We start from the raw sequence: 11,503 nt of genomic DNA on the forward strand, positions 1-11,503 counted from the left end.
TTAAATGCCAACGAATGGGACATGTAGTGTCTCTGTGCAAAGAAAATAAAATCTGTGCCAAGTGGGGAGGGGAACAGGATTATGGTGAATGTGGAAACAATGTCATGGTTAACTGTTGTAATAGTGGGGGGGAACACAGTGCAGCATTTGGTGGATGCCAGGTGCAGAAAGAGGCTAGAAGTCCATGTATATAAAATAACTCATTATGTTTCTTATGCAGAGGCTGCAAGGCAGATTGGAACTATTAGACAGAATGATGGAGATAATAGGGTCAGTCCTGGAATAAGTGGAACTACGGTAGGAAATGTTGCTTATGTTGGTCCAGGCACGGATACCAGACCTGTTTAGAAATCTTGCTCTCACAAATGTGTTGTGTCAAAGAACACCTTGTTAATCAGATTGACTTCATAGCCTTAATTGGAAAGGTTACCAACCTGACTGTGTTTGTGGAAAGAACAACTGCCAAGTTAAAGATCATTGTGGAAGCAGCAACAGAGTATTTAGGAGTAACAGTTACTGTCACCATGGTTGTTGATATGTTGACTCCTAATAATACTAATGATGGAATGTTTCAGTATGATGATAATCCAAGTTATGGTTTTTGTTATCCTTCAGTGGAATGCCAGAAGCCTTATTGCTAATGGTCAGGAGTTTAAGAAAAATTGATTTAGAGATCAAACTTGATGTGATATGTGTGGCTTAGACCGCATCTTGATTTTATTATTCCTGGTTATTGTTCAATCAGATCTGATGGATCAATTTGACAGAGTGGTGGTTGTGCTACCTTCATAAGGGAAGATCTTGTATATCGTAATATACCTGTCCCATATGAATGTGATGGTAGAAATCTACAGTGCAGGTAGTAATATTAAGTAACAATGTTTTTACAACCCATGTCAACTATCTGTAGTGATGTTTGATGAAATATCAGGAGAATTGGGCTCTAGAGAGATACGGTGCAGCAACTTTAATACACGTAGTTTATGGGGAAGCACACATACAGATGCTAATGATACTATTGTGGAAGATTTGATGGAAACAAGCATTAGTATGTCTTAATGATGGATGTGGTGCAAGAGTTGATGTTAGAGGGGTTACATCCTGCCTGGACCTCACAATGGCTTCTAACTCTACTGCATCTATGTGTGAATGGAATTAAGGATTCTACTGTTGGAAGTGATCATTTCTAGATTTGGTGTACCATGAACATTGATGTTACTATTCTAGATAGAGCACCATTCAGAAGATGGGGTTTTCATAAAGCAGACTGGGAAAGGTTTGGTGATCGTTGCTTAAAGTCTATTGGACAGTTGTCTTTAGAGAGGCTGGTTGATGTATGTGCTGCCTCTGTGACCTCTCTGATTTTGAGTGCTGTGAATTTATATTTGCCAGTAAGTGAAGTGGGTGAGAAAATGAATGTGGTTCCTTGGTGGACTGAAGGGTGCACTGCATCTATTCGAGAAAATAAATAGTGTTTACAGGATGTTGCATAGGGATTATGACTCCTGAGAATCTACTTGATTTCCAAAGGATGAGAGCATTACTACGTAGGGTCATTAAGTCTTTCAAGTGAAATGCATGGAGACAGTTCTGCTCTACAATAGGCAGGGGTACAGAGCTGGGGGATGTATGGTCTATGTTCAAGAAAATGACTGGAAGAAGCAAGTCCACTCGAATTCCAGTTTTAATTGTGGGTCAAAAAAATGGCTGCAACTAATAAAGAAAAAGCTGACTTGTTGGGGAAGACATTTGTTAGGGTACATAGTGGGGTTACTTTGGATGAAGTATATAAGCAATGCAGGTGTGAGATTTTAAATTATCATGTATATAAGAAAATGGATACTGTTGATTCTTCTTTGGATGCTGTTTTTACCATACATGAGATGCATTCAGCCTTAATAGCCTGTAGATATACAGCACCAGGTCATGATCAGTTGTGCTATATACTGTGTAAGCATCAACCTGATGAGGTCATACATATTCGCCTGGGATTATTTAATACGATTTGGACTGAGGGGGTTATACCTTCTGTTTGGAAATGTGCAATAAGGCCTGATCACCGACAATGAGGAGACAGCCTATAGGGAGGAGGTCAGAGACCTGGCAGTGTGGTGCCAGGATATAACAACCTCTCCCTCAACGTGATCAACACAAAAGAGATGATCGTGGACTGCAGGAAAAGGAGGGCCGAGCACACCCCCATTCTCATCGACGGGGCTGTAGGGGAGCAGGTTGAGAGCTTCAAGTTCCTTGGTGTCCACATCACCAACGAATTATCATGTTCCAAACACACCAAGAGAGTCTTGGAGAATCACTCAGGAGATTTGGCATAGGTCCTCAGATCCTCAAAAAGTTCTACAGCTGCACCATCGACAGCATCCTGACTGGTTGCATCACCGCCTGGTATGGCAACTGCTCGGCCTCCAACCGCAAGGCACTACATAGGGTAGTGAGTACGGCCCAGTTCATCACTGACCTCTATACCAGGCAGTGTCAGAGGAAGGCCCAAAAAATTGTCAGACTCCAGCCAAGCTAGTCATAGACTGTTCTCCGTGCTACCACACGGCAGCAAGCGGTATCGGAGCGCCAAGTCTAGGTCCAAAAGGCTTCTTAACAGCTTCTACCCCCAAGCCATAAGACTCCTAAACCACTAACCAAATGGCTACCTGGACTATTTACATTGAACCCCACATTGCTACTCTCTGTTTATTGTCTATGCATAGTCACTTTACCTCTACCTACATGTACATATTACCTCAATTACCTCGACTAACCAGTGCCCCTGCACATTGACTCTGTACCGGTAACCCCTGTATATAGTCTCGTTACTGTTATTTTATTGTTGCTCTTTAATTATTTGATATTTTTCTATTTTATAATTTTTTTACATTTGAACTTTTTTCTTAAATCTGCATTGTTGGCTAAAGGCTTGTAAGTAAGCATTTCACTATAAGGGTCTACACCTGTTGTATTCGGCACATGTGACAAATACAATTAGATTTCATATTACCGTTTGTAAAGCCTGGTAAGGACCCTTCATGTGCTGATAGTTATAGACCAATAGCACTGATTGCTAATTTGTGGACACTGGTGGAAAAGATGATAGTCAACAGATTGTCATATTTCCTAGAACATAAAGGTTTATTGAGTCAATGTCGAAGTGGATTCCATAAAGGTAGATCTACTTTGGATGCATAAGTAAAGGTGAACAATGAAATTGAAAAAACCCTGGTCATGAAAGATGTAATGAAAAGGCAAACAACTCTATGGAGAGAAGGCCTACTGATTAAAATGGAAAGACTTGGTATTGGTGGGAGATTATATAACTGGGTTTTGGCCTTATTTAATCACTCTTTTTGAGTTAAAATAGGATCAATTTTATCTGATGCTTATGGAGTTGACAATGGCATTCGTCAAGGCAGTGCTATCAGTCCTATTGTGTTCAACATTATGATTAACAATGTGTTTTCAAATGTAGGTAGGGGTATTGGGGCTTCTCTATATGCTGATGATGGAGCTATTTGGAAGAGGGGAAGGAATGTCTCTCATGTGACCAAATCTATTCAACAAGCTATAGTGGATGTTGAAAGATGGTCGATTGACTAGTGTTTTAAATTGTCAGTGGCGAAGTCTTTTGAAAATAGGAAGTTGCTGATAATATACAGTTGTTTCTGTATGGACAGCTTAGGGGGAGGGTTTCTGAGTACAAATATTTGGGTCTATGGTTCAATGAGGGATATACATGGAAAGATCATGTCATAAATGTTAAAACAAAGTGTAAAGAAGGTGGTGAATCTTATGCGCTCGGTCTCAGGTTATGAATGGGGTGCTGACAGACAATTGTTGATGGATATTTCTAGAGCTCTGATCAGGATGACAATTGATTATGGGTGTATAGTTTATAGAACGGCGGCGAAGACTTGGCTTCAGAGGCTGGACAGAATCCAGTATATAGCTTTAAGGATATGTATTGGTGCATTTAAATCAACATCTGTATGTGCCTTACTAGTGGAGGCAGGTGAGATGCCTTTGGAAATACGACATAAAAAATTGTCATTACCTTATCAGGTTAGGCTGAAAGGCTGTGAGGTTGACCATCCCACTGCTACTGTTCTAGATGATTGTTGGGAATATACTAGTAGACATGGCAGTCGTTTTGGTTGGACAGTTGGAAAGCTTGCTGATGAGAGTGGTTTGAGGGAGTTGGAGGTTGGCCCTTCTGTGGTGATAGGGGATGTTCCTCCATGGTTACGTCCAGATCCTGTTGTTGATCTAACCTTGGCAGAGAAAAGGAAAGATTGGTCAGAAGTCAGGGATATAGGGAAACTGGTTGATAATTACAATGGTAGAAGTTTTTATGCATTTTTCCGCTTCTCACAGATGGATCCAAGGACCCAGATAGTTGGCGCACAGGAGCAGGCGTTGACGTTCCTGAATTTGATGTGCAGATATGTAGAAGACTAACAGATGAACTGTCAGTATACTCTGTCAGTATACAGTTGAACTGTTTTCGATAGTAGTTGCCCTCTAGTGGGTGGAGGACGTACAACTTGTCAGAATTATAGTATGCTCAGATTCCCTGTCTGTATTGAATAGTTTATCATTTGGCAAATCTAATAGGAGTGACATACTATTGGAGGTATTAATGTTATTATGGAGAATTGAGAGACTGAGTGTAGTAGTGAGATTCTGCTGGGTCCCAGCCCATTCGGGTATGGAAGAGAATGAAATTGTAGACCATTTAAAATGAGATATATAAATTATATTAATGTTCCACTGGGTAAAGGTGAGGACAAATGTAAGATCAGAGCCATTTTGATAGTGTGGCAGAAGAGATGGGTCATTGAGGTTGGGGGTTTAGGAAGGGATTTGAGGGATGGGGTCTATTAAAAGTTAATAAGGCTGTTTTTTATTTTCCCAGTAGTACTGAGTTAGGTAGGAGGATTTAATGTTGTAAACCGTGATTGACCACACACTCCAGCATAGTAGGTAGTGGCATGCACCTTTAACGTTTGTTTGCGGACCGCAATCATATAATAGAAGGTTGTTCCCACACAAAAGGCTTTGCCCAAGTCTTAATCTTAAGTAAATTCTAGTTGCATATAATAAACGTTGTTGTGGTTAATGCTAGTAATTGTTCTAGGAGGTGATCCTGCTGGGTTCGTGCTGATTGTACGGAGATTGTGACAGTCGGTTAAATGGCGTCCCTTGAGAAGGCAAGAACAAGATGTATGTCAGGAGAAGTGCAGTATTATCATAAGTAGACGTATGCTTGGAATACGGAGGAGGAATGGAGGGAAAAAGGGAGGCAGAGGAGGTCTAAGAGAGGGAGAGAAGAAGATGGTCGGTTAAAAATGGCAGAAGAATGGTAGAAAGTGTAAGCAGAGGGAGCTGAAGACAGGAGGAGAAATGGACGTGAATGAGGTCGAAGTATCGGAGGTGGTAGGTGTGGTGAAGTTCTCGGAGCCCGAGGCTTGCACCGAGGGTCAGGATAAAGATGAGTCTGTGAGAGTAGGAGTGAAGTTTTGGGAAAAAGTGGGACCCTTGCCTTTTGGCTGATCCATTTGTGGTTTCAGGGTGGGTGAAAACAGATTTGGGTATTGTAACCAGAAGAGGTCTTGTGATAGTTTGTGTTTCTGCTGATCAGAGGGAGAAGGTGCTCGGCGTTAAACAAATGGGGGCAAGAAATGAGAATTGTTTCGCTCTCAAAGGGCGCCATTGAAAGGAGTGATTACAGGAGTAGCAGTAAATGTTAAAGTTGACCAACTGAAGGGGAAGATTCCTGGTGTTTGTGATGCTCGTTGTTTATTGTGCGACGCAGACAGGGTGGCAAGAGTGGTGAAACAGAAGAGACATTGTCTGTTATTTTGAGTGAAGAAAGTAGAGCAAGATGGGTCAAGGTGAAGGGATCCTGAGAGGAGTGTGTGACTAGTAGATATGTACCAGTACAGAGGGAGGGGCCAACAAGTGATATATGTTTCAGTAAGATTGGATTTTTAGCATTTATAGCAATGGTTATCAATTGTACTGCAGGGATGGAACGTAAGCTGCAGAAAATTGAGATTGTGGTGGCAGCTGCAGAGAGGTATTTAGGTGTGTGAGACTTGACATCAGAAGAGTTACATGGTGTGTTAAGTGGTGATGTCCTATCCTATCAGGTTGTTGGCATGAAGTAGGTCTAAATAGATTTAAATAGTGGAGTATTTATTTGGTGAATAAAAAAATGTGAGTGTAGTGTTAGATTGTAGGGTATTTATTTATTTTACAAGCAAAGTATATGAGAGTTGTACTCCAGTCTAGTAGGTGGCGGTAAAGCAACATATTGAATGCCATCTGCCGTTAAACCTCATCGAATAAGAAGTTGTTCCCACACACAAGGAAGTACCAGAGCTCACCCGCACTAGAATTGCACGTAAGGTACGCTCAATATTTAAGAGATTGTCGTGTCGTTTCTCTCGATATTACTGTTGCAAATAGCTTCTAAACCCAAGGAATCATTAAATTATTGTGCTTTTCAGCCAATACGCATCATGATAACTCACGTGGACACCATCCCGGTGTATGCGACAGTTAAGTGCGTGAACATTTAATTCAAAATCGACCTCAAAAGTATCATACGTTTGGGTATGCTACAGTCAGATGGATTCGCCGCAGCAAAAGATAACGAAAACTGTGTCCAGAGAGGACGCGAGTAAAGAAAGCATGGCGAACAGCCGCCATGTCATCAGAATAAACTTCTGTGGGCCTACGCCTCTTATGTGGCGTGCGGACGAGTTGAAATCGGCCCGTGAACTGGGCATCATAGGGACCCTGGTGGGGTCTCTGGCCCGACAACCTAGGCAGAACACCCGGCTGGGGAGACCCCTCGAGCTGCTGCCGGAGGAGGGACGACTGCTTGCGGAAATGGGGAGAGCTGCAGTTATTCCCGACTCGACAGTAAATACTTTTTTTTCACTTGTTCAGAACTTTCAAGTGTTGTGGTGATGCTATAATAACTAATTGGCTGCAAATACTTTGACATTACGATTTGTACTGTATAAATAAAGCAATTGGTGGTTGGGATTGTAAAAGACAGATCTAGCCACTTAGTGAGCATAGTATAGCCTCTGCCAAAGACATTTATGGCACAGGGGGTAGTGTCTTGCCATATAACTGGGTTGTGGGTTCAAGCCCTAATCCGGCGTTTCCCCCTCAAGCCCTACATGCTCAGTTTGGTTAATTTATCCTTACAGAATGAGGATCCCGAGGTGAATCCAGAGCAAGTGGAGCAGTACCATGCAGGACTGGAGAACAGCTTTCAGGAACAGGGTGCCATGGCCTTGGAGGACAGGAAGACAACATTACTGAGAGTTATGACTGAGAAACATAACGGTGAGGGGACATCATCACTCATATACAGGCATTTGTGCGAGACAAGTGAATCAAGTGTCCTGGCTCTGATGGCACTATGTTTTCTCTTAGAGGATTCTGGAAGCCAGGAGAATTCAGACGGTGCGGTGAGAGACCGTCTCGAAGCTCTGGACCACGGCTTCTCATTCCCTCGCACGGCCATGGCGGTACAACTGTGCACAGCCCGAGCAGGACTGTCTCACTGTCCCGAGGTGCGCAGTTTCCTGGCCGCAGACTGGCTCATACCACGGGACGAGAGGTCCGAGACCCGGTTCCGAGTGTTCAGGGACCTGAGACGCCAGGGCTTTTACCTCACCTCGGCCGGGAAGTTTGGGGGAGACTACCTGGTGTACCCAGGTGAGCTCCTTACTTCAATCACATTGATCTATGTTTAAATTTGATTGAGCTCAGCGGAGTGCATGATTCCAGTAGTTTCAAAGTGGCTTTTTTTGTCCGATCTTGCCGAATTGGGTAGCCTATCATTCTCTACAAAACAGAACCTATGGTCGTGTCAGTCTTTCTGTTCCTCTCTTCTGTATCCCCTTTCTCTCAGGTGACCCCCTCCGTTTCCACGCCTATTTCATTGTCGTGTGCATCTCCATGGACGAGTCGATGCCCCTGTGTGACGTTCTGGCCATTGCCAGGCTAGGGTCCAATGTAAAGAAGACTGTCCTCTTGTGTTCGTCAGGGGAAAGCCAGGGAGATGACAGGGAGGAGGTGGTGTATACGTCACTACAGTGGAGTGGAATGGTGTAGGATCACAGTTGGAGACTATAGGTGGAAGCAATTTGGTGACATCTCTCATCTAGCCAGAGGCTACACGTCACTACAGTGTAGTGGAATGTTGTACGCAGCACCATAGTGGGACACTATATATGGCGATATCGCCAAGTTGTCATAATGCTTATATCTTTCAAAATAATTCAACACAACAGGAGTGCCAAGGGTGTAGAGTCTAGGGTTCTTTTGTAATTTCAGCCACTGAACAGGAGGTGGGACGGTTACAGACAGCAGGGGTGTATTCACTAGGAAGCAAACGGGGCGGAATTTATCTGAATTTGTCCAATAAGAAACTTGTTTTCGTTGCAAAACATTTAGCTAGTGTCCACTAATGAATACACCCCTGGTGCGTTGCTCTCCAGTCCAATGGGGAGGCTACTATTATTGTACCACAATTAGCAGTGGTACAGTAGGAGTTTGTGAATAAGAGTATGATTTTGGTAAAGTAGCTTGGTTTTTATCAAAGATGAAAAGTCGATAATACTGCCAACCGTCATGGCTTGGCTTGAGTGGGGGGGGGGCGTTTCCTTGGAAAAATATTTACTTTGAAGTGTGTGTGGATTGTAATGTGACAATTGTTGAAAATATAATTGAAGACAATTCACTTTAGTGTAACCATTGTTTGAGTGCTTATATGTGTTCTGAAAGACCTGACATCAGAGAGTTGCCACCACAGAAGAAAAGGAAAGCACTTGTATTAGGAAATGCAATTGAAAACATTTTGCGGTGGGAAAACAAAAATGAGTGTTTCTTAATGAACATTCCAGGTGATCCCAGTTTCAGTTCGGTTTTCTTTTTTGGTGCTTAATGAATACGACCTTGGACTGCCCCTCACCCTTCTATAAACAATACCCCATAATGACAAAGTGAAAATATGTTTTGGACATTTATTGAAAATGAAATATAGAAATATCTAATTTACACAAGTATTCACACCTGAGTCAATACATGTTAGAATAACCTTTAGCAGCGTTTACAGCTGTGGGTATTTCTGGGTAAGTCTTAACAGCTTTGCACAGCTGGATTGTACAAAATTCTTCGGGCTCTGTGAAGTTGGTTGTTGGTTGTTGGTTGTTGATCATTGCTAGACAGCCACTTTCAAGTCTTGCCATAAATGTTCAAGCTAGGCCACTCTGGACATTCCATGTTGCCTTGGTAAGCAACTCCAGTGTCTATGGCCATGTTTTAGGTTTTTGTCCTGCTGAAAGGTGAATTTGTCTCCTAGTGTCTGATGGAAGGTAGACTTTATTTTATCCCAAAAAAAACTCCCTAGTCCTTGTCGATGACAAGCATACCCATAAGATGATGCAGCCACCACCATGCTTGAAAATATGAAGTGGTACTCAATGATATGTTGGATTTGCCCCAAACATAACATCATTTACATAATTTGTTAGTATTTTGGAGTAACTACAATGTTGTTTATCCATCCTCAGTTTCTGCTATCAGCCATTAAACTCTTAACGCCAACCTTTTCTGAAGAAAAGTAATTTCGATGATTTTACTGAGTTACAATTCATACAAGGACATCAGTCAATTGAAATCAATTCATTAGGCCATATTCTATGAATTTCACATGACTGGGCAGGGGCACAGCCACGGGTGGGTCTGGGAGGGCATAGGTCCACCCACTTAGGAGATAGCCCTACACACTGGGGAGACAGGCCCAGCCAATCAGAATAAGTTTTCTCCCACGAAAGGGCTTTATTACAGACAGAAATATTCCTCAGTTTCATCAGCTGTCCGGGTGGCTTGTCTCAGATGATCCCGCAGGTGAAGAAGCCAGATGTTTTGAGGCCGGGTTGGATGTAATTCAAAATTCTTTAAAACAGCGTTGGAGGTGGCTTATGGTAGAGAAATGAACATTAAATTCAGCTCTGGTGGACATTCCTGCAGTCAGAATGCCAACTGTATGCTTTGGCAAAACTGGAGATTATCTTGACGATGGAGAAATGCTCGCTAAGAGGGATGTAAACACATTTCTGGCCAAAATTTGAGAGAGAACTTTTTGTGCGTATGGAACATTTCTGGGATCTTTTATTTCAGCTCTTTACATGTTGCGTTTATATTTTTGTTCAATGTAGATTATTTAGCTCTTAGCTTTTTTGGCCAATCTCCAACCTTACATTCTTAAGCAAATTTCTGGATAAATTAGTTTTCAAACAGCTAAATCATTTTTTTATGTTCCAACTGTATTTTGGAAAAATTCCAGTCTGTTTTTTGGGCCCACCACAGCACAGAGACAGCCTTCATTAAAGTGGTAAATGATGAGCTCTCTGTCCTTGTACTCTTGGATTTAAGTGCTGCGTTCGACACAGTTGACCATGATGTCCTTCTAGACAGACTGAAGAGGGGGGTTGGCCTCCGGTCCAGTTCTACATTGGTTTAGGGCCTATTTAACCAGTCGAGTTTTTTTGTCACTCTTTGTGAACATAACTCAGAGGAAATACATATCACGTGGCGTTTCACAAGGTTTGATTTTGGGTCCAGTACGGTTCAGTTTATATATGTTCCCTCTTGGCAGCGTTATCATAAAGCACTGCATTGATTTTCACTGCTACGCAGACGGTACACAACTTTATATTTCTGTGTCACCATTTTAGCTCCACGGATAAATTATTAGAGATTTAAATACTTGGATGGCTCACAACTTCCTCCAGCTAAATCAAGACAAGACTGAGGTGCTTATTGTTAGAGCAAAAGCACAGAGAGAGAATCTGGCTGCTCATTTTAATTTACGGGCATAAAGATAAAACACCGGGTAAAAAAACAAGGAGGTATTTTAGATTCTGAACTCAATTTCGATTCACACATTAGGAATGTGACCAAAATAGCTTTTACCACATGAGGTGCGGCCGTTTCTCTCTCAGGCTGATACAGAGAGACTCATCCATGTTTTTATTAGAAGCAGGCTTAATGCTCTCCTGTCTGGTCTATCCAAGAAAGCCATTGATCAACTGCAAAACATACAGAATGCTGCAGTATTACACTGGTTTTAAGGTCTCTGCACCAGCTGCCTGTGAGTTTTAGAAATAATTTGAACAGGGGCTCAACTTTCACAGGGGACATGAAATTGCATTTTTGTCCCCCCTAGTTTTATCATTGGAATGTGATACAAAACAAGGCAATTGTGTGCTTTAGGACCATGCGGATGCCTCCGAGCAGTTGGATAGGCTGTTTGGAGCGTTTATCCGTCTGGATAATAAATAAAATGTCCCCCCGCCCCCCTTCTAAAACCAAAGTTGCTCCCCTGAATTTTAAGATTCTTGTATTGGTTTATAAATTAATCCACGATTGTGCACCCCAGTACTTTTATTTAACTAGTCAAGTCCGA

The 11,503-nt window shown here is 42.2% G+C and overlaps 1 protein-coding gene across 1 annotated transcript; it reads left to right on the top strand.

Moving 5' to 3' along the window:
• Positions 1-6,317: 6,317 nt before the first annotated feature.
• Positions 6,318-9,042, top strand: tsen34 (TSEN34 tRNA splicing endonuclease subunit). Its single transcript, XM_014161953.2, has 4 exons — positions 6,318-6,936; positions 7,233-7,371; positions 7,462-7,746; positions 7,943-9,042. Exons 1-4 carry the CDS (start codon positions 6,640-6,642, stop codon positions 8,143-8,145), a joined length of 924 nt encoding a protein of 307 aa, XP_014017428.2. The 5' UTR covers positions 6,318-6,639; the 3' UTR covers positions 8,146-9,042.
• Positions 9,043-11,503: the final 2,461 nt, after the last annotated feature.

Source organism: Salmo salar, chromosome ssa20 (assembly GCF_905237065.1).
Source record: "Salmo salar chromosome ssa20, Ssal_v3.1, whole genome shotgun sequence".
NCBI classification, from domain to species: Eukaryota; Metazoa; Chordata; class Actinopteri; order Salmoniformes; family Salmonidae; genus Salmo; species Salmo salar.